Source organism: Rana temporaria, chromosome 9 (assembly GCF_905171775.1).
Source record: "Rana temporaria chromosome 9, aRanTem1.1, whole genome shotgun sequence".
NCBI classification, from domain to species: Eukaryota; Metazoa; Chordata; class Amphibia; order Anura; family Ranidae; genus Rana; species Rana temporaria.
The window spans coordinates 22,344,150-22,366,145 of record NC_053497.1 but is presented as its reverse complement, the minus strand read 5'-3'; the positions used below and the strand labels follow the sequence as shown (position 1 = coordinate 22,366,145).

At 45.8% G+C, this 21,996-nt stretch overlaps 1 protein-coding gene across 1 annotated transcript in view; it reads right to left on the bottom strand.

Moving 5' to 3' along the window:
- Positions 1–8,217: 8,217 nt before the first annotated feature.
- Positions 8,218–21,996, bottom strand: part of IRAK1 (interleukin 1 receptor associated kinase 1) — a 106,546-nt gene continuing 92,767 nt past the window's right edge. Inside the window, exons 11-13 of the mRNA XM_040322944.1 lie at positions 19,112–19,655; positions 13,098–13,223; positions 8,218–8,720 (exon numbers count right to left, since the gene is read on the bottom strand). Coding sequence (XP_040178878.1) covers positions 8,665–8,720; positions 13,098–13,223; positions 19,112–19,655 — 726 coding nt within the window. The 3' untranslated portion in view covers positions 8,218–8,664. The remainder of the gene's footprint in view (positions 8,721–13,097; positions 13,224–19,111; positions 19,656–21,996) is intronic.

Here is a 21,996-nt window from a genome sequence, read left to right as displayed (position 1 = left end):
TCAGAGATCCATTTACTAAGGTGAGCGGCCCGTACCTCTGGTGGTGGGAACTATCGAGGAGTCTTCTTCCTTCCTGCTGGTGTGTCAGTTGTTGACACCTTTTTGCTTCAGAACTCCACACTCTGGGACTCTTTGTATTTATGTGCGTTAGTAGTTTTATCAGAGCGCTGCACTGCTTTTTATTTATATTTAGGCATATAAATATGTTTCCAAGAGACCGGTCACAGTTTAGTCTGCACTTTCCTGCTTGTGTGGTTCTTCTAGACCAGCGATTTATTTCACATGGGTGGTTTGGTTTCTGTGCTCACCTATGGGCATTGCCTGTCGTACTTGTTTCCTTCTTTCCATCACTATGTGTTCCGCCTCAGTTTGCTTCCCTCTATAATAAGACATGCTCAGGCAGCCAGCGTTGCCTGAGTAACTTCCTAGTTCTCTGAGCTCATGTTTGCCGAGTGTTTGTGTATTCGGTGGAAAAAAGTAGAAAAAAGTAAAAATTGCGCCAGCCTGATGATATAACATTCAAGTTCTTTTTAAACCACAGAAAATTAATCAATGGTAGAAGTCCATACGATGTAACACTGAAAAACTGTAACAGACAACACCCGATGCACTGATGATAAGGTGATCCACCACCACACAGACTGAGGCTTACCAGAAATAAACCAATCAACAGCGTTAATAATGGTCTCAGCAGATATCCAGAGTGTAACCCCAAGCCAGGATAAGATGTGCAGCATAAATCATAACAATCATATATACACGGAGGGATGAAACAGACTTGACGCAGACAAATCCTCTTAGGCTTTTCCGGAAACTCATCACCATGTCATATAGAAAAACTGCACCAGATTTTGTCCAAACGACAAATTTATTAAAAGGTAAAAACCTACTTACAGAGATAAAGCTAAAACAGGCGTGTAAAAACAGATGCCGGCCGGCATAAACAGGAGCCCTTCCTCCTCGTGAGAACGCGGTGACGTCACTGCACGCCGTTGACCCAGACGCGTTTCGTCATAGAATGACGTTTTCAATGGGGATCCTCTCGTCTTCTGCCATCTGTATCCTGCATATGCGAGTGGTCTCCGTGTCATTAGCTGGGTGTACCTGTGGGCTGTGACCTGGTTCCAGCTTGCTGCAAGTCCATCCCCATCATTAAAGAGCCTGGTGAAGAAGCAAGCTTTGGTTTAGACTCCACGCCCTGGGGAACCCTGAGTTGGCATCCTACAAGGGCTCACTACCACAGAAACCTAACAGTACTATAATAGCCTGAAGTCTCCATAATTGCAGTTTGTACTCCCATTCACTCTTAGCATGAGCGCTTAACCAGCTGATTTAGAGACTTTTCTCAAGTGCTCCCAATAAAGTCACTGGGGCCAAAAACATGCAATTCCACCCCAAAGAAGCACTTGTCCTTTTGAAAGGTTCACATAATGCTCAGGTGTGAAAGAGGCTATTGAGAATAATGGGATTTTTCATCTTGAGCATTTTCACGTCTCGATAATCGTGCAACCAAATGCTCAGGTTTGAATGGGGACTCAAGTGAAGTAATTTCTGTGTCATTGATGGCACACTGGTGGCACACTGACAGCAATTGATGGCACACTGGCAGCAATTGATGGCACACTGGCAGCAATTGATGGCACACTGGCAGAAATTGATGGCACACTGGCAGAAATTGATGGCACACTGGCAGAAATTGATGGCACACTGGTTTATGTATGTCTTAGTGATTGATTAACATCACAACTTCATTGATTTGAAATTGATACCCTTATTTTTTGTATGATTTTTGCTTTTGCTCATCACTGCCACACACATGCAGCCATGCATTGCACGTGTGTGGCAGTAATGAGCAAAACTAAAAATCATACAAAAAAAAAGCTATCAATGAAGTTGTGATGTGAATCAATCACTAAGACAATAAGACATACATAAACCATAATTTATGACACGGCATACATTGTCGTTTGGCAGGACTTTATGGGGACAATGTCTGCAGTCTCTGATCCTCTCTAGTATCATGTCTGCAGTCTCTGATCCTCTCTGGTATCATGTGCGCAGTCTCTGATCCTCTCTGGTATCATGTGCGCAGTCTCTGATCCTCTCTGGAAATTTTCACTAATATGAGTCACAAATAGTGAAAAATGTTCATTGTTTTGGGAAATTTTGTTTAATAAATTAAAAAAAAATTCTTGTAAGGCAACCTCACTTTTTCATTGTTTAACTATAACAAGTACTCCTACCAGTTGTCCAACAATGATATTTACTGCTTTTTATAAAGAAATACAATTGATTTTATGCAGTATTGAGTTTAGCCTTTTGGCCCGGCCCTCCAAAATATTTTTAGTTTCTCATGTGGCCCCATCGAAAAAATAATTGCCCACCCCTGGTCTATGGGAATGTTTGACCATTCTTCCAGAAGTGCATTTGTGAAGTCAGGCACTGATGTTGGACAAGAAGACCTGGCTCGCAGTCTCCGCTCTAATTCATCCCAAAGGTGTTCTAGGCACATGCACTCTCAAGGAATGGCCACCCGTGCTATTTCTTCAGAACCCTGTGCCGTGACCGGGACCGAGAGTGACATCACGTGGCTCCGGCCAGTCACAGAGCACCCGGAAGGAAGACGGGCAAAGATGGATGCAGCCTCCGGCGAAAACAACGAGGGCTTCGTTTGCAGGTAAGTTTCACATGATGTGCTAGTTTGCAAAGCATACTAGCACAGTATGCCTTTACTTTACAGGCAAAAACCAAAAAAAAATAACACACTCAAGCACTTTACTTCCTCTTTAAGTGGGATCCTTAAAGGGTAAAGGCACATAGAAAAACTTCACTATTAAATTACAAAGTGGGCTTACCTTTATTCAAGTGAAGGGCTTTCCACTTTCTCCTTTTCTTTGCTGTCCAACACATTTGTTCATCCTGCCAGTTTAAGTCTCTAGGCTTCTTTGTGATATAGGGTGACAATGCTGTAATGGGCCTTTTGAATCTCACTAAGTGGTGTGGACTTTTCCTCAGTGGCACATCAGCAGGCCACGAAGGTGGGTAGTGAGGTTAGTGACCCTTCGTCCTCCACCTACGCAGTAGCTTCAAGGGCTGTTCTACTCAGGTATGCGATATGCATACTTACATTGGTTCAAGCTGGGCCAGTGTAAATATGCAATTAGGATCATACTTGGAGTATCAGCTTTGAAGTTTGGAGCCTTAGTAGTGGATCTCCCTCTTTACTTTAGTGGTCAGAATTGGTACTGTACGGCCCCCAACATTAGAGTAATAATTTCCTAAATGGCCTCTTTATAAAACTTCAGCAGTCTAGAAGCATTTACAATCTCGTCTCTAATAGCCAATAAATAATAAGTCTAGTTGAGGAACGGAAGTGACAGGTGTGCAGCGAACACTTACTATTTGAAAAAGGAACCATATCTATTGGCAGCAGTACCTAGATCAGAGTGGCGAATATGAAGTAGCCGATCACGTAAATTGTGAAAAATATAGGGGTTGCCAGTGCTGAACGTCTAAAATTCTGACAGGCTGTTATGTATCCCAACCTAGTGGCTTCAATATGTTCAAAGGCCGGCCATAAAAGGAGCACATTTTTTTCCTGCAACCATAGGTTTGATTCCCCCATCAATACAGTCAGTGGGGCAGATCCACAAAGATCTGCCCCGGCGCATCGTATCTGAGATACGCTACGCCGCCGTACCTTACCTGGCTTTGGTTCGAATCCATAAAGATTTTGCGCCATAAGTTACGGCGGCGTAGTGTATCTCAAGCTGCGTAAAGGCGCGGAATTCAAGTTGGGCGGGTAGGGGGCGCGTTTCATTTAAATGAAGTGCGTCCCGCGCCGAACTAACTGCGCATGCGCCGTCCCTAAATTTCCCGCCGTGCATTACGCGAAATGACGTTGCAAGGACATCATTGTTTAGACTTGGACGTAAATTACGTCCATCCCGCGATTCACGGACGACTTACGCAAAAAAAAAAAATTCTAATTAAACGCGGGAACGGCGGCCATACTTAACGTGGCAAGTCTAACTATACGCCGCAAAACAGCAGCTTTAACTATACGCCGGAAAAAGCCGACTGGAGACGACGTAAGAGAATGCGACGGCCGCTCGTACGTTCGTGGATCGTCGGAAATAGCTAATTTGCATACTCGACGCGGAAAACGACGAGAACTCCACCCAGCGGACGCCGAAGAATTGTCGGATCTAACCCAGATGCCGTCGTATCTTGTTTTGAGGATTCAAAACAAAGATACGACACGGGAAATTTTAAAGTACGCCGGCGTATCAGTAGATACGCCGGCGTACTCTCTCTGTGGATCTGCCCCAGTGTTGATAAGGGGAATCCCTGCCTCTGAGCCATTGTGTTCCAATGTGCCATTAGCTAGTAATAAATCGCATTTAAAATCTGGCAGGCTGGTTGTACCCAAGTCGACTGATCCATCAACTTGGGTACAGTCAGCTTGTCCATACATGGTTTGAATCTTGGCCAGTTTATTTAAACAGTCTATGGCCGGCCTAAGTCACTGATCCAGAACATGTACACAGATTAGAAGTATATACCAGAAGTCCTTATCTGCACACTTCTGAAGTTGGCAGCTCAAACACTTAGAGGCAAGACAGCCATGCAACTGGCATTTTCAGAACACTCATGAAAGCTTTCCTGTACCTTTAGAACAATTGAATTTTAATTAAAGTGGTTGTAAACCTCTGACTTAAAATATGAACATAACATATCCCTCTATAGTGTGTGCTTGTTTCAATTTTAAGCACAAAGGCCCAGATTCTTAAAGGACTTACGACGGCGCAGCGCCATGTACGCCATCGTAAGTTCTAATCTGGCCCGTCGTATCTATGCGACTGATTCTTAGAATCAGTTACGCATAGATATCCATTGGATCGGACAGGCGTAAGTCTCTTACGCCGTCGGATCGTAACTGCATTTTTTTTTTAGCCCGCTAGGTGGCGCTTCCGTCGATTTCCGCGTCGAGTTTGCAAATTAGCTAGATACGCGAATTCCCGAACGTACGTGCGGCCGACGCAGTAAAGTTACGACGTTTACGTTAGGCTTTTCCCGGCGTAATATTGCCCCTGCTACATGGTGGCCTAAGTGCGGTGCAACAATGTTAAGTATGGCCGTCGTTCCCGCGTCGAAAACTTTAAAAAGTTAAGGCGTTGGCGTAAGTCGTCCGTGAATGGGGCTGGACGTTATTTACATTCACGTCAAAACCAATGACGTCCTTGCGACGTCATTTGGAGCAACGCACACTGGGATATTTTAGGGACGGCGCATGCGCTGTTCGTTCGGCGCAGGGACGCGCTTCATTTAAATGATACACGCCCCCTAGCCGCCGAATTTGAATTCCGCCGCGTGATTTACGCTATGCCGCCGCAACTTTGCAGGCAAGTGCTTTGTGAATTTGTGATTCTACGAGAATCTGTCCCTAAGTGTCATTTCTCTCTGTTGCCTCGTTCCTCTGTAGGAGTCACATCTGACAAGTTATCCTGACACCAAGAGCTAAAAAGGTGGGAGCTTCAGCACACAGACTGGTTGACAGCCTCAGCTTTGTTCCTGTGTGCTGGTCAGTGTCAGAGCATAACATGGTCCAGCATAAACCTGAAAATATCAGTTTTACGAAGAAACTATATTCCATCTGTCATATTGTCATTTTATTTTAGGTTGGAAAATGGTAGCCGAAACCTCTCTGGTTGTGATATTTGGTGTATAAAGAAAATACATAATCAGTCATAATGTTATGCTCACCCACCTAATATTGAGTAGGTTCCCCTTTTGCCACCAAAACAGCCCAGACCCGTCTAGGCATGGATTCCACTAGACCTCTGAAGGTATGCTGTGGTATCTGGCACCAAGATGTCAGAAGCAGATCCTTTAAATCCTGTAAATTGCAAAGTGGGGCCCCCACAGACCAGACTTGTTTCTCCAGCACCTCACACAGATGCCCGATTGGATTGAGATCTGAAGAACTTTGAGGTCATGTCAACACCTCATGCTAGTTGTGTTCCTCAAACCATTTTTGCAGTGCGGCAGGGCACATTATCCAGCTGAAAGAGGTCACTGCCATGAGGGAAAACCGTTTCCATGAAGGGGTGTACTTGGTCAGCAACAATGCTTAGGTAGGTGATATGTAACAAGTAACGTCCATATGAATGACAGGTACACAAGATTTCCCAGAAGAACATTGTCCAAAGCACCACACTGCCTCCCTGACTTGCCTTCTTCCCTTACTGCATCCTGGTGCCATCTCATCCCCAGGTTAGAGACGCACACACACGAGTCATCCACATGATGCAAAAGAAAATGTGATTCATCAGACAAGACCACCTTCTTCCATTGCTCCGTGGTCCAGTTCTCGTGCTCCCGTGTCCATTGTAGGCACTTTTGGCTGTGGACATGGGTCAGCATGGGCACCCTGACAAGTCTGTGGCTATGCATGTCCATACCTAACTGTGATGCCCATTTATTATGATTTCAGGGACAACATGTTTACTCGCTGCCTAATATAGCTCACCCACTTTCAGAAGCCATTGTAATGAGATAATCAACATTATTCATGTAACCTGTCTGTGGTCAAAGTTTTGGCTGATCAGTTTAGTTCCCTATCTAACCTGGTCCAATACTTACCTTTATTCCCCCACAGGGCCTTTCTTCTGAAAGCATCACTGCTCTGTCCTCTTCGTCTTGCACAAGCGCACCATGCCTCCATTCATTCCTTAGGGGAGCCATACTTCTGGTGGCTTCCTGTGCGTCTACAGAGTAGGCCTCTCCCCAAAGGAATGCTCAATGAAAACAGGGACAGGACGGAGGAAGTATTTTTCTAGGTGGGCTGCACTCAGGGGGTGGGTACAGTGGTGGCCCGCTCATTAGGGGCACCACCCACCAAATCCATGCACCCGACCCCTAATCTACATGCAGGACGCATGGATTTCAATGTGTTTTATTTTTTTATTTTTAAGCATACAATTAGAGTCAGAGGCCCAGATTCAAGAAGCACTTGCGCCCGCGCAACCATAGGTTACGCAGCGCAAGTGCTTACTTGCTCCGGTGTAACGAGTGCTCCTGATTCAGGAACCTCGTTACACCGACTGCAGGCTAAAATCTGCGCGGCATAAGGCTCTTATGCCTCGCAGATTTTAGGCTGCATTCTTGCGGGGGCCGCTAGGGGGCGCTCCCATTGTGTATCAGCGTGTAGTATGCAAATTGCATACTACCACTGATTCACAAGCTTGCGCGGGCCCCGCGCAAGCCAGGTACGGAGTTTCCGTACGGCTACTTTTAGCGCAAGGCTGCCCCTTCTAATAGTAGGGGCAGCCAATGCTAAAGTATAGTCGGCCTTCCCGCGCCGTGAAATTTGAATTTCACGGCGTTTGCGTAAGTGAAACGTGAATGGCGCTGGACGCCATTCACGTTCACTTAGAAGCAAATGACGTCCTTGCCACGTCATTTGCCCCAATGCACGTCGGGAAAGTTTCCCGACGGAGCATGCGCTGTACGCTCGGCGCGGGAGCGCGCCTAATTGAAATGATTCCCGCCCCCGGCGGGATCATTTAACTTGCGCGCGCTTACGCCGGGCAAATTTGCCGGCGCGCCCTCGCAATTCACGGAGCTACTGCTCGGTGAATCGAGGGCGGCGCAAAATATTTGCGGGGGCGCAGGGCAAAATCGTTGCCCTGCTCCCCCGCAAATATCACGCAATTTCTACTTGAATCTGGGCCAGAGACTCTAGTCGACTTCAAACAGGGTGGCCAGAGCCCACCCTTTTTGAAGCCAATTAGAGCCCACCCACTTGTGTGACATTAATAAATTAATATTCGCTAATGTCTTCCTGCTTCTCCTTATGCTGCGGTAGAGGTGCAGGGAGGAGGTTGTAGAGGGAAGAGCCGGGACGTTGCTTCTCCTTCTGGTCAATCAGGAAGCAGGTCCTGAGACCCGCTTGGCTGGGAGTCTTCTCCCGGCCAAGCAGGTCTCAGGATCCCCCTCCTGTTTGACCAGGAGGAAAAGCAACGGCCCCGGCTCTTCCTTCTACAACCACTTCCCTGCACCTCTACCACAGCATAAGGTAAGGCCATGGATCGGCAAGTGCCTGGGGGGGTGGGGGATAGTGCAAGTCAGTGCCTGGGGGGTGGTTGGGGCGTGTAGTGTTTTGAGCACCAGCCACCACTGGGTGGGGACATATCTCAAAAGGACAATTGCACCAAAAGTACAGTTGTCTTTTATTATGAGCCAATAACCAATAGGAAATAGCCAAAAACAGACTATATTAAAGCACAATCATCTATTAAAAAACATATATAATAAATATAAACAAACGCTCTCCCATTATTAAACACACAAGCCAGCGATACGTAGCGGTAAGCTCACCCCGTCTTGTGTACAGGAAATGTCATTAGGAACATAGCTTTACATAACACACAGAGAAAGCCCTTCCTGCTTCGACTGGGCATAGAATACTGTTTTACTGGTCCAACCGCACAACAGAACGTTTTCACCGGCGAGTAAACATCATTCCTTTTCATTTGATCTTGCAGGTCCATTCTGGCTTCCTGTAGATAAACACCAACAGCAAGCTGAAGGTTCTGCAAGTAGAAGGAGAACGTTGTGCCAAGTAGTATATCTTTCCCCTATAGCAGGCTTGCCAAGAAGCTAACTTGGAAAGTCGTCACTTTCTTCTGGATGCCCTCGGGGCTCCAAGCGGTTTCCTAGAGAAAAAGACAGAAAGTTGTATCATTAATACAATACTGCCTCCTAACTCGTTTGTTAGAGGGAAAAAAAGTAACCTGAGCCTACAATGTGTGTGTATGCTGGTGAACATAACAATGCAGACTAATAGGAATCTCCAGGAGATGGTTAAAGGGATTGTAAAGGTAAAAAAAAATGTTTTAACCACTTAACCAAAATGCAGCTAAAGGACCTTGCCCCTTTTTGCGATTCGGCACTGCGTCGCTTTAACTGACAATTGCGCGGTCGTGCGACAGGGCCCCCAAACAAAATTAGCGTCCTTTTTTCCCCCACAAATAGAGCTTTCTTTTGGTGGTATTTGATCACCTCTGCGGTTTTTATTTTTTTGCGCCATAAACAAAAATATAGCGACAATTTTGAAAAAAATTCAATATTTTTTACTTTTTGTTATAATAAATATCCCCCAAAAATATATAAAAATAGTTTTTTTCCCTCAGTTAAGGCCTATACGTATTCTTCTACCTATTTTTAGTAAAAAAAAAAAAATCGCAATAAGGGTTTATCGGTTGGTTTGCGCAAAATTTATAGCGTTTCCAAAATAGGGGATAGTTTTATTGCATTTTTTTTTTTTTACTACTAATGGTGGCGATCAGTGTTTTTTTTCCATAAAAGCGACATTATGGCGGACACTTCGGACAATTTTGACACATTTTTGGGACCATTGTCATTTTCACAGCAAAAAATGCATTTAAAATGCATTGTTTATTGTGAAAATTACAATTGCAGTTTGGGAGTTAACCACAGGGGGCGCTGTAGGAGTTATGTTTTACCTAGTGTGTGTTTACAACTGTAGGGGTGTGTGGCTGTAGGTGTGACGTCATCGATTGTGTCCCTCTATAAAAGGGATCACACGATCGATGCAGCCGCCACAGTGAAGAACGTGGAAGCTGTGTTTACACACGGCTCTCCCCGTTCTTCAGCTCCGGGGAGCGATCATGGGACTCCAGCGGCGATCGGGTCCGTGGGTCCTGGAGCTTCGGACCGGGCGCGCGCCCGCGACCCACGGCTGGGTACTAGTACAGGACGTACCTGTACGTGCCTGTGCCCAGCCGTGCCATTCTGCCGATGTAAATGTGCAGGAGGCGGTCCTTAAGTGGTTAAATAACAAACATGTCATACTTACCTCCACTGTGCAGCTCGTTTTGCACAGAGTGGCCCCGAATCTGGTCTTCTGGGGTCCCTCGGCTGCTGTCTCGGCTCCTCCCCGCAAGAACTATCCACCTTCATGCAAGCTCGCATGGTGGTTAGTTCTTGCGGGCGCGATCCCAAGATACAGCCGGCGGCTATAGCCACTCACTGTTTCATTCGGCCCCGCCTCCGGGGCACTGCGTCATTGGATGTGATTGACAGCCAATGGCTGCGCTGCTTTAAATCACCCAATGAATGACCCGAGAACCCCGGATGAGAAGCCAGCGCGGGACTTTTGAGGGGTCAGGTAAGTAAACGGGGGCTGGGTGGGGGCTTGTACTCAAATGTTTTTTCACCTTAATGCATAGGATGCACTAAGATGAAAAAACATGAACCTTTACAGCCCCTTTAATGATGAAAATTTCCGATTAAAAGGTAAGCCCACAAAGACCCAATGCACAAGGCTTGTGCATCTTGCTGGCAAAATAAATGATCTACTGATGCCTTCTCTCAGGGAGAAGATCTGTGCATGGAAACCCAAAATCTATTTGTATTATGTTTAGTATCACGCTTTACCCCTTTCATGCCTAAGCCCATTTCTGACATTTGTTGCTGTATTTTTTGCTAGAAAAGTACTTGGAACCCCCAAACGTTATATATATATATTATATTTTTTAGCAGAGAATACAATGTTGATCATTGCAATATTTTACTTCACACGGAATGTACATGGGATTTTTTTAATAAAGTTGCAAAGATTTTAAACATAATGAAAATAATGAATTTACCTTATATACTCGAGTATATGCCGACCCAAATATAAGCCGAGGCACCTAATTTTACCACACAAATCTGGGAAAACGTATTGACTTGAGTATAAGCCTAGGGTGGGAAATGCAGCAGCTACTGTAAGTGAAAGAGGATCAACAATGCCCATTTGCAGCTTCAATCTGCCTCATTGTGCCCATCTGCAGCCTCACTGTGCCCATCTGCAGCCTCACTGTGACCTCACTCATTTACCTTTGATCTCCCGCTGTGTCATGCTGCAGTTGGCAGCCGTCCATTGTAACAAAGCCCCGTCTCCTCCTCGTCCATGATAGACGGAACACTGAACACTGGCCCCAGCATTGTATCAGTGTTCAGCAGGGGGTCAAGTCCTGGAGAAAAAAGTGTGGGAACTCCCACCCAAGACCCACTCCCCCACCAAAAAAAAAAATGATACGCTCATATGCATAATTACTAAACCGCAAGTTCTTTCTAAATCCCACGATCACTCGCGGCAGACCTCCGCAATGTCTCCTGGGAACAATGACAAAAGCTCCCAGGAGACATTGCGGCATCGAGGAAGTGACGGAATACCCGCACACTACCCGATGAATCCATATACAGGAAGCGGCCAGTAACATAAAGGATTACTAAGGTTCGCCTGCCCCTGACAGTGACTGGAGCTGGGCATCGGCGCTTAGTGAAGGATTGGCTCGGGCGGCTCGGCTGCTCTAGTCCTGCAAAAGGAACTGCGTTCCTGCTGTGAAAAAAGTGCAGGGACTCCGTTCCCACGCGTTCCCGCAAGACTTGAGCCCTGGTGTTCAGCCTATCACGGATGAGGGGGAGGCCGGGCTTTGTTACAATGGACGGCCGCCGACTGCAGCGAGATACTCGAGTATAAGCCGAGGGGGGCTTTTTCAGCATCAAAAAATGTGCTGAAAAAGTCGGCTTATACTCGAGTATATACAGTAATCTATTTTGGAATAAGGCTGTACCATAACAAAATGTGGAAAAAGTGAAGCGCTGTGAATACTTTCCAGATGCACTGTACTGCTGACCAGTTATAAGCGATCTCAGGAAACATCGCCTCTTCTAACCTACATTTATTATAAAAAGGAACAAACGCTGCATAAAAAATATAAATAAAATGTCAAAAAGTTCCCTAAAAATATATTTTACACAAACATTTGTTTGGAGTTTTTTTTTTCCCTATGCACCAATATTTTAAAGGTGTTGTAAACCCTCTGTGGGAAGTTTCAATATCTCCTAAAATCTACATGGTTCAGGAGATATTTGCCACAAGGAATACACCGTTGTCTACGGCGCATGCACACTGAGATTGCCGGATTTCTCAATGCCGGTGATTTGACGATATGGTTCCGGCTTTCGAGATGGTTCCTGTAAGGACTGCGCAGGCGCAATCCTTGCCGACGGAAATCTCCGAACCTTGGCCGGCATCCAGGGCGACGCTCGGATGGCTCGCTCGGCCTCCTGGCTCTTTTTTTAACATCCTCCAATCCACTGGGATGTTAAGGAATGAGCCTGGATGCCGGTGTAGTGTCACAGTCTGCTGCCTATCGTAGAATGCTGCGGAAGTCACGTGGCGGCCAACTGCGCATGCGTTATGCGTTCCAAGCGCAAGTGCAATGCGTTCTAATAGATTTACGACAGTACACACCAGCGAACCCGGCATTCCGGGGCGACGTGGATTTAGAGGAAAGTGGCCTGTCGGCCTCACGTCCTCGCTTCGCTCGGACGGCTCGCTCCGCTCGCTCGGCCTCCTGGCTCTTTTTTTAACATCCTCCAATCCACGGGGATGTTAGGGAAAGAGCCTGGATGCCGACGAGGTTTCACTGGTGTGTACTGTCGTGAATCCATTGGAACGCATCGCATTTGCGTTTGGAACGCATCGTGCATGCGCAGTTGGCCGCCACGTGACTTCCGGAGCATTCTACGATAGGCAGCAGAATGTGACAATACACCGGCCGAGGTTCGGAGATTTCCGTCGGCAAGGATTGCGCCTGCGCAGTCCTTACAGGAACCATCTCGATAGGGGAACCTTAACGACAAGTCACCGGCTCCCTCACGCATGTGCAGAGTGACGTCTTCCTGAGAGATGTCTGCGGCCAGAGGGGGAGACAAGGACGGCTTCGATCTAAGGTAAGTAATTCATAATGAGCTAGTATGCTAATCATACTAGCTCATTATGCCTTTCTCTTGCAGGTTTTTTTTTGTGGGGGGGGGGGGGGGGAGGTTTACAATTGCTTTAAGAATACTGATTATATCTAGATGGAAAGCATTTAAATGACCTAGATAATACTGTATATTGGCTATCATATGTCAACATTATATAAAGTAATACTGTGCAGCAGTAAGGATTTGATCAGAGTAACATCTGAGAAGAGCGACGTGTGCCAGAAGACGACCTCTGCAAAGCTGGTTACCTGGACTGTTTCCAGAGTACAACAGTTCGAGGCTGTTTATTTTCCCCTGGTCATATAGCGCCAGCTGCTCCACAAATCTCTGTTTGGCTGGATTCATGACGATCTGATGATGTGGCACTGAGATAGCTGGAAGGAGAATGATGCCATTTACAATCATACAACACCGACATTCTACTTCACAGTGAAAATACAATTCTGAACTAAGCAACTTATGAAGACTTCACACACGGGGATCTTCAACGTCACAGTAGCTATGTACTGTCTAGCAGAAAAAAAAATATATATATATATATATATATATATATACACAGTACTGTGCAAAAGTTTTAGGCAGGTGTGAAGAAATGCTGTGATGTAAGAATGCTTTTAAAAAAAATATATAAAATATTTTCATTGTATTTTTTTAATTCTTTTTTATCAATTTACAAAACGGTAAAGTGAGCCAACAGAAGAAAAATCGAAAGCAAATCAATATTTAGCGTGACTACACTTTAACTTCATATTAGTAACAAGTCTTATGCCGCGTACACACGGTCGTTTTTTTTTTTCGGCATGAAAAAAAATGACATTTTAAAAAATTTCATTTAAAATGATCGTGTGTGGGCTTCACATCGTTTTTCGGCTTCTGAAAAACGACCAAAAAAAAATTCGAACATGCTGCATTTTTTAATGTCGTTTTTCGGGTTGTAAAAAATTATCGTGTGTGGGCTAAAACGACGTTTTAAACCCGCGCATGCCCAGAAGCGAGTTATGAGACGGGAGCACTCGTTCTGGTAAAACTACCGTTCTTAAAGTGGAGGTTCACCCGAAAAGTTAATTTTTAACATTAGATTGAGGCTCATTTTGTCAAGGGGAATCGGGTAGTTTTTTTAAAATCGAAGCCGTACTTACCGTTTTAGAGAGCGATCTTCTCCGCCTCTTCCGGGTATGGTCTTCGGGACTGGGCGTTCCTATTTGATTGATAGGCTTCCGACAGGCTAAAGTAGCCCAACGTCGGTGCGCAGACGCAGTATAGAGCCGCACCGACGTTCAGCTTCTTTCGGCTACTCGTGACGCGATGTATGCGACCGTCGGAAGCCTGTCAATCAAATAGGAACACCCAGTCCCGAAGACCATACCCGGAAGCGGCGGAGAAGATCTCTCTAAAACGGTAAGTACTGCTTCGATTTTAAAAAAACTACCAGATTCCCCTAGACAAAATGAGCATCAATCTAAGGTTAAAAATTGTTTTTCGGGTGAACTCCCGCTTTAATTGAGTAAGCACATTCATCACGCTGTAACAGACAAAAAAGCGCGAATCGTCTTTTACTAACACGAAATCAGCTAAAAGCAGTCCCAAGGCGAATAGAACTTCCCCTTCAGAGTGCCGTCGTACGTGTTGTACGTCACCGCGCTTTGTTCATCATTTTTCAAAAACGATGGTGTGTGGGCAACGTCGTTTTTAATGATGAAGTTGGAAAAACGTTGTTTTTTGGACATGCTGAAAAATGTCATTTTTTTTCATGCCGAAAAACGGCCATGTGTACGCGGCATTACACTTGCACAGAAGTCAGGGATTTTGTAAGATTAGGCTACTTTCACACCGAGGCGTTGGCGGTAAAGCACCGATATTTTTAGCGGCTCTTCATCGTCTTTTTTCTGGCGCTAGCGGGGCGCTTTTAACCCCCGCTAGCGGCTGAAAAGGGGTTAAAATCGCCCGCTTTGTCGGCGGTGATGCCCATTGATTTCAATGGGCAGGGGAACTTTAGAAGTGGTGTATACAGCGCTGCAAAGATGCAGCTTGCAGGACTTTTTTTACCACCCTGCCAACGCACCGCTCCAGTGAGAAAAGCCCTCGGGCTATCACATTGGAGTGAGAGGAGATGCTCTTTTAGGCTGGGTTCACACTTGTGCGATGCGGGAACCTTGCGAATCCACTGCGGGTTCCCGCATCGCACCTGACTCGCCCGGCAGTTCACACTGCCATATGCGAACTGCTGGGAGTGTCAATACATTGTTAACCACTTAAGCCCCGGACCTTTAGGCAGCTAAATGCCCAGGTCAGGTTTTGCGATTCTGCACTGAGTCGCTTTAACAGACAATTGCGTGGTCGTGCGACGTGGCTTTACAGATCGGTCTCCTCTCTCACTGACAAAACGTGGAGCTCTGTGTTTACACACAGAGCTCCACGTCCCTGCTCAGTTATTGGGCAATCGCGGGGCACACGCACTGTGTTTCCAGTGACGCAACGGGTGCGCGCGCGCGCCGGCTCTAAATGACAGGACGTCATATGACGTCCTGTCGGAACAATAGAGCATGTCAAGTGGTTAATATTATAAAAAGTCGTAGATACACTTAAAAATCAGCTTTTGCAAACTTCAAGCCATTGAAACATCCAAATCTCAAAATGGCTGCGGTATGACGTCAGTACGCAAGCTCCACCCCCTAGACGCGTTTCGTCAGGGCATTGACTTCTTCAGTAAGGGGGTCAGAGACTTCTTCAGTCAGAAAACCCCTTACCAGCTATTTTTAGCACTCTTCGCTGTATAAATGTCAATGGTCCCAAAATAGTGTCAAAAGTGCCGATCTGTCCCCCTGCAACCCCGATAAAAATCACCACCTTTACTAGTAAAAAAAATTAATTGTAATAAAAATTCCATACAACTATCCCCTATTTTTTAGACACTATAATTTTTGCGCAAATCAATCAATATATGCTTATTGCGATTTTTTTTACCAAAAATATGTAGAAGAATACCTAAACTGAGGAAGATATTCGTTTTTTTTTTTTTTGTAATTTTTTGGGGATATTTATTATAGCAAAGCATATTGCTTTTTTTCAATATTGGTCTTTTTTGTTTATAGCGCAAAAAATAAAAACCGCAGAGGTGATCAAATACCACAAAAAGAAAGCTCTATTTGTGGGGACAACATCGCAATTGTCAGTTAAAGCGACGCAGTGCCGTATCGCAAAAAATGGCCTGGTCATTAAGGGGGTAAATCCTTCTGGGGCTGAAGTGGTTAAAGTGTTAGTTAACCTTTACAGAAAAAAGGGATGAACTAAACACCAGACAAACTCCCCACCCACCCCCAACCCCTGCTATACTTACCCCCAGGGTTGTTGAGCCGTCAACAATCCCCGCTGCCGCTCCAGCGATTTGAGATCCCCACTCTTCTCGGTCAATGCTTCCAGGAGGGACCAGATGGATTCTGACAGAGAAGAGTGGGGATTTGAAAAACTTGCCCCGCTGGAGCAGCTATGACGGTACCAACAGATCGGCAACCCCAGAGATAAGTACAACGGGGACTGGGGTGGAGGGGAGGATGTCCAATGTTAGGTCACTTTTACAATTAGGGCCAGTTCACACCTCATGCAGTTCAGTGCGTTTTTTTCGCATGGATAGTAGCTTATATGGTTTTCAATGAAATAATTCACACCAGTGCTTGTAGCTCCAGTGCCAGAAAGTAGAACATGCTGCATTTTTCCTGCACTGGGACGCTGTACTCGGGCACTCTGGCTTTCACACTGGAGCGGCTCTATTTTTAGCGCTATAGCGCCTGCAAAGCAACTCAGAGTGAAAGGATTCTAAGTGAACCTGTTGCTTTGCCTTGTATGAAAATACTAAATAGGTTCACTTTTAGGCTCCATTCACACTAATGCTTTTTTGATGCATTTTTCAGAAATGCAGGGATATTTTTTAACATGGTTTCCTATGGAACATGTTCACATCAATGCTTTTTTGTGCCTCTGGATTTTTGGAAACGGGTCAGGGACTTTTTTTTTCTGCAAAAAGCAGCGTTTTGCATGCAATAGAATTCGATGGACCTGCATCCAAAACGCAGGTACCGCGATTTTGCGTTTTTTTTAACCTGTTTATAGCTGGTTGTCAACCACTTAAGCCCCGGACCTTTAGGCAGCAAAATGCCCAGGTTTTGCGATTCAGCACTGCGTCGCTTTAACTGACAATTGTGCGGTCGTGCGACGTGGCTCCCAAACAAAATTGGCGTCCTTTTTTCCCCACAAATAGAGCTTTCTTTTGGTGGTATTTGATCTCCTCTGCGGTTTTTATTTTTTGCGCTATAAACAAAAATAGAGCGAGAATTTTGAAAAAAAATCAATATTTTTTACTTTTTGGTATAATAAATATCCCCCAAAAACATATAATTTTTTTCCCTCAGTTTAGGCCAATACGTATTCTTCTACCTATTTTTGGTAAAAAAAAAAATCGCAATAAGCGTTTATCGATTGATTTGTGCAAAATTTATAGCGTTTACAAAATAGGGGATAGTTTTATTTTATTTTTTTACTACTAATGGCGGCGATCAGCGATTTTTTTCGTGCCTGCGGACAATTTTGACACATTTTTGGGACCAATGTCCTTTTCACAGCAAAAAATGCATTTAAATTGCATTGTTTATTGTGAAAATGACAGTTGCAGTTTGGGAGTTAACCACAGGGGGCGCCGAAGGAGTTAGTGTTCACCTAGTGTGTGTTTACAACTGTAGGGGGGTGTGGCTGTAGGACTGACATCATTGATCGAGTCTCCCTATAAAAGGGATCACTCGATCGATGCAGCCGCCACAGTGAAGCACGGGGAAGCCGTGTTTACATACGGCTCTCCCCGTTCTTCAGCTCCGGGGAGCGATCGCGAGGGGGCGGCTAGAAACGAATAGCCACGCCCTCATCCCGGATCGCTCCCCGCGGGTAACCGACCGCCGCATGTACCGGGGGGGGGGGGTCCCGATCGGACCACCGACCCGTGGAAAGGCGGGGACGTACATGTACGCCCATATGCCTGTACGTGCCATTCTGTGGACGTATATGTACATGCGGCGGGCGTTAACCGGTTAAAGGAAATGTAAAAAAATTAAAATTAATGGCTAAAAAATAAAAAAATACGCAAATCGCGGTAAAAACGCAAAAAGCATTGCAAAAACGCTCAAAAGCAACATGCATAGGTGTGAATCGAATCGAGCCTTAACCACTTAAGGACCGCCTCATGTACATATACGTCGGCAGAATTGCACAGGCAGGCACATCAACGTATATATACGTGCCCTGCTTGACGTGGGTCGGGGGTCCGATCGGGACCCCCCCCCGTACATGCGGCGGTCCGCGTGGCTTAAGGAGCGATCCGGGACGACGGCGCGGCTATTCGTTTATAGCTGCTCCGTCGCGATCGCTCCCCGGAGCTGAAGAACGGGGAGAGCCGTGTGTAAACACAGCTTCCCCGTGCTTCACTGTGTCGGCGCATCGATCGCGTCATCCCATTTATAGGGAAGACACGATCGATGACGTCATTCCTACAGCCACACCCCCCTACACTAGTAAACACATACACAGTGATCCCTAAATGTTACAGCGCTCCCTGTGTTTAACTCCCAAACTGCAACTGTCATTTTCACAATAAAGAATGCAATTTAAATGCATTTTTTGCTGTGAAAATGACAATTGTCCCAAAAATGTGTCAAAATTGTCCGAAGTGTCCGCCATAATGTCGCAGTCACGAAAAAAATCTCTGATCGCCGCCATTAGTAGTAAAAAAAAATAAATAAATAAAAATGCAAAAAAAAACTATCCCCTGTTTTGTAAACACTATAAATTTTGCGCAAACCAACCGATAAACGATTGTTGCGATTTTTTTTACCAAAAATAAGTAGAAGAATACGTATCGGCCTAAACGGAGGAAAAAAAAATGTTATATATGTTTTTGGGGGATATTTATTATAGCAAAAAGTAAAAAATATAGCATTTTTTTCAAAATTGTCGCTCTATTTTTGTTTATAGCGCAAAAAATAAAAACCGCAGAGGTGATCAAATACCACCAAAAGAAAGCTCTATTTGTGGGGAAAAAAAGACGCCAATTTTGTTTGGGAGCCACGTCGCACGACCGTGCAATTGTCTGTTAAAGCGACGCAGTGCCGAATCGCAAAACCTGGCCTGGGCATTTAGCTGCCTAAAGGTCCGGGGCTTAAGTGGTTAAAAAGACTTGTGATTTCACGAACACTATGTACAAATATCATTGCAAACCTACCCTGTGAGCCAGATGACGACAAGCTGCTCCCCTCTTGCACAGAGCCATGGCATTGTCCAATCACAGGGCTTTGAGATTGGTTGGGTGCTGCAGCTGCTGTGCTCCGGCACTGTAATCCCCGGTGCACCGGATTACACTGCTGTCTCCTCAGTTCACACCGACGTTCCTCAGAGAAAGCGGACTGACCAGGAATACTCTCATCACTCTCCACGGGCTCATTCGGAGTCCTCTGAAAAGTCCTGTGACTTTCACAAGAAGGTAAACTACAGAGACTGCTTGGCTTGTCCTCCACGCTCTGGGAGACGTCGTAGCTGTAAGGGCGCACACTGCCGAACACCGGGTTATTCACATGAAAGCCACACGCGGTAAATTTGTCCGTGTTCTCCTGTGGGCTGAGGATTGAATCCTGCAAACTGGAAAGGAGGTCCAACATTGGCGGAAAGGAGCCCGATCTTGCAAAAGCACCAGCACAGGGATCGCTGCCGTCACGTCCAATCTCCATCGAGGTCAAGAGCTCCTGAAGCCTTTTTATTTCAGTAAACACCTGCAAACAAAGAGCATGAACAGCTTTTAGATGTACTATTATGGTCACTTCTTAAAAGGAAGATTTTTTCCTTTATTGATTTTTGCAATACAGACGACATTCTATCCCTCTGTGTGTAAAAACTTGCCAGCTACTTACTATTATTACTGAGAAAAACGAGATGAGCAGCAGCTGGCACTGATCACGTACTCATTAGGCGTGTGGTGTTGTAAAAATGAAGGAGAAAATGCCACGCTACCTTACTTAATCCTAACTAATTAAATGTGAAATAACTTATAAAAACCGTACCTCTGAGCGTGCGATCTTGCGATTGAGCTTGGTCTAAACACGCTTATGAATCACCTCTGGATTCTAGATATACAGTGGAACCTCATCAGAGGCGGCTCTAGGCTTTGTGAGGCCTTAGGCAATACTTGAAATGGGGCCCCACTCACGCCCATGATGGGAAAAATAATTCAAGGACAAGAGCCTCTTCCCTACAACCCTGGCTGATGGTTGTGGGGGGTCTGCGGGGAGGGAGCTTATCGGAATCTGGAAGCCCCCTTTAACAAGGCGGCCCCCAGATCCTGCTCTTTAAAAACTAAAGGGTGGGGCCACCGGGTGATATCACTTGGTGAACCCGCCCCCTTGTGACGTCATTGACTGAGGGCATGCTGGGTCACTGACGTCACAAGGGTTGGTGTCACCGATATTCACTGATTGTTAGGGATGCTGGCGGCCCCGCTTCTGAGTCAGGGCTCTTAATGCTGCCTGAGCACAGCAGCATTAGGTTCCCCCATCCCTCAAAACTGGGGTAATGCATTGGGCAAGTTAGTCGGCCGTGAGGCCCCTGTGAGTGCGAGGCCTTAGGCGACCGCTTAATTAAAGAGCCGCCTCTGAACCTCATATTACGAGCATAATCCGTTCCAGGAGAACGCTCGTAATCCAAAGTACTCGCAAATCAAAGCGAGTTTCCCCATAGAAGTCAACGGAAACGAAAATAATTTGTTCTGCAGTGACTTCAATGGCATGCAATACCGCCAGAGGTGGCTAGAGGTGGGGGGCGCCGGAGAGCCTCGGAAACACCCAGAAAGGCCAGAGGACAGCTCGGCTGAACTCAGAGAAAACCTCAGAAAGGCTGGAGTGGACTAGATTCAGGTAGATTTCGGCGGGCATAGCGTATCTCAGATACACTACGCCGCCGTAAGTTAGAGCAGCAGGTCCCGTATTCACAAAGAACTTGCGATGTAACTTACGGCGGCGGCGCAGTGTAACTGGGCCGGCGTAAGCCCGCCTAATTTAAAATAGGCTGGTTGGGGGCGTATAAAATACTAGCGACCCCACGTATTTGACGTTTTCAACGAACGGCGCATGCGCCGTCCGTGGACGTATCCCAGTGCGCATGCTCCAAATGACGTCGGCAAATCGTCATGTTTTCGACGTTAACGTAAATTACAGCCAGCCCCATTCACAGACGAGTTACGCAAACGACGTAAAATGTTAACAATTTGACGCGGTTCCGACGTCCATACTTAACATTGGCTGCGCCATCTTTTTGGTGGTTTATCTTTACACCTAAAAACCCCTTACGTAAACGGCGTATCTTTACTGCGATGGCCAGGCGTACGTTCGTGAATCGGCGCATCTTGCTGATTTACATATTCTAGGCGTAAATCAGCGTACACGCCCCTAGCTGCCAGCGTAAATATGCAGTTAAGACACGACGGCGTAGGATACTTACGCCGGTCGTATCTTAGCAACATTTAAGCATATCTCAGTTTGAGCATACGCTTAAAGTTGCAACGGCGGGGATTCGGACTTACGACGGCGTATCTACCGATACGCCCGTCGTAAGTCTTTATGAATCTGGCCCTATATTTCCATAGTTTTCCAAGCATTTTTACAAAAGGCTCCGGCGCCCCCCACTACAGGCCAAACGTGGTACTGCACACTGCTTTGGCTTGAATCCTGATAGGAGGTTTGCAGTTGTGCCATACTCTTTCTATTTTCAGATGATGGATTAAACAGAGCTCCGTGAGATGTTCAAAGCTTGGGAGATTTGGTTTATAACTTGACCCTGCTTTAAACTTCTCCACAACTTTATCCCTGACCTGTCTGGTGTGTTCCCTGGCCTTCTTGATGCTGTTTGTTCACTAATGTCCTCTAATAAAGCTCTGAGGGCTTCACAGAACAGCTTTATTTACACAGAGATTAAATTCCATACATGTGGACTCTATTTACTAATTAGGCGACTTCTGAAGGCAATTGGTTCCACTAGATTTTAGTTACGGGGATCAGAGTAAAGGGGGCTGAATAAAAAAAAAACATTTTATAATTTTCCTTCAATTTCACAATTATGTGC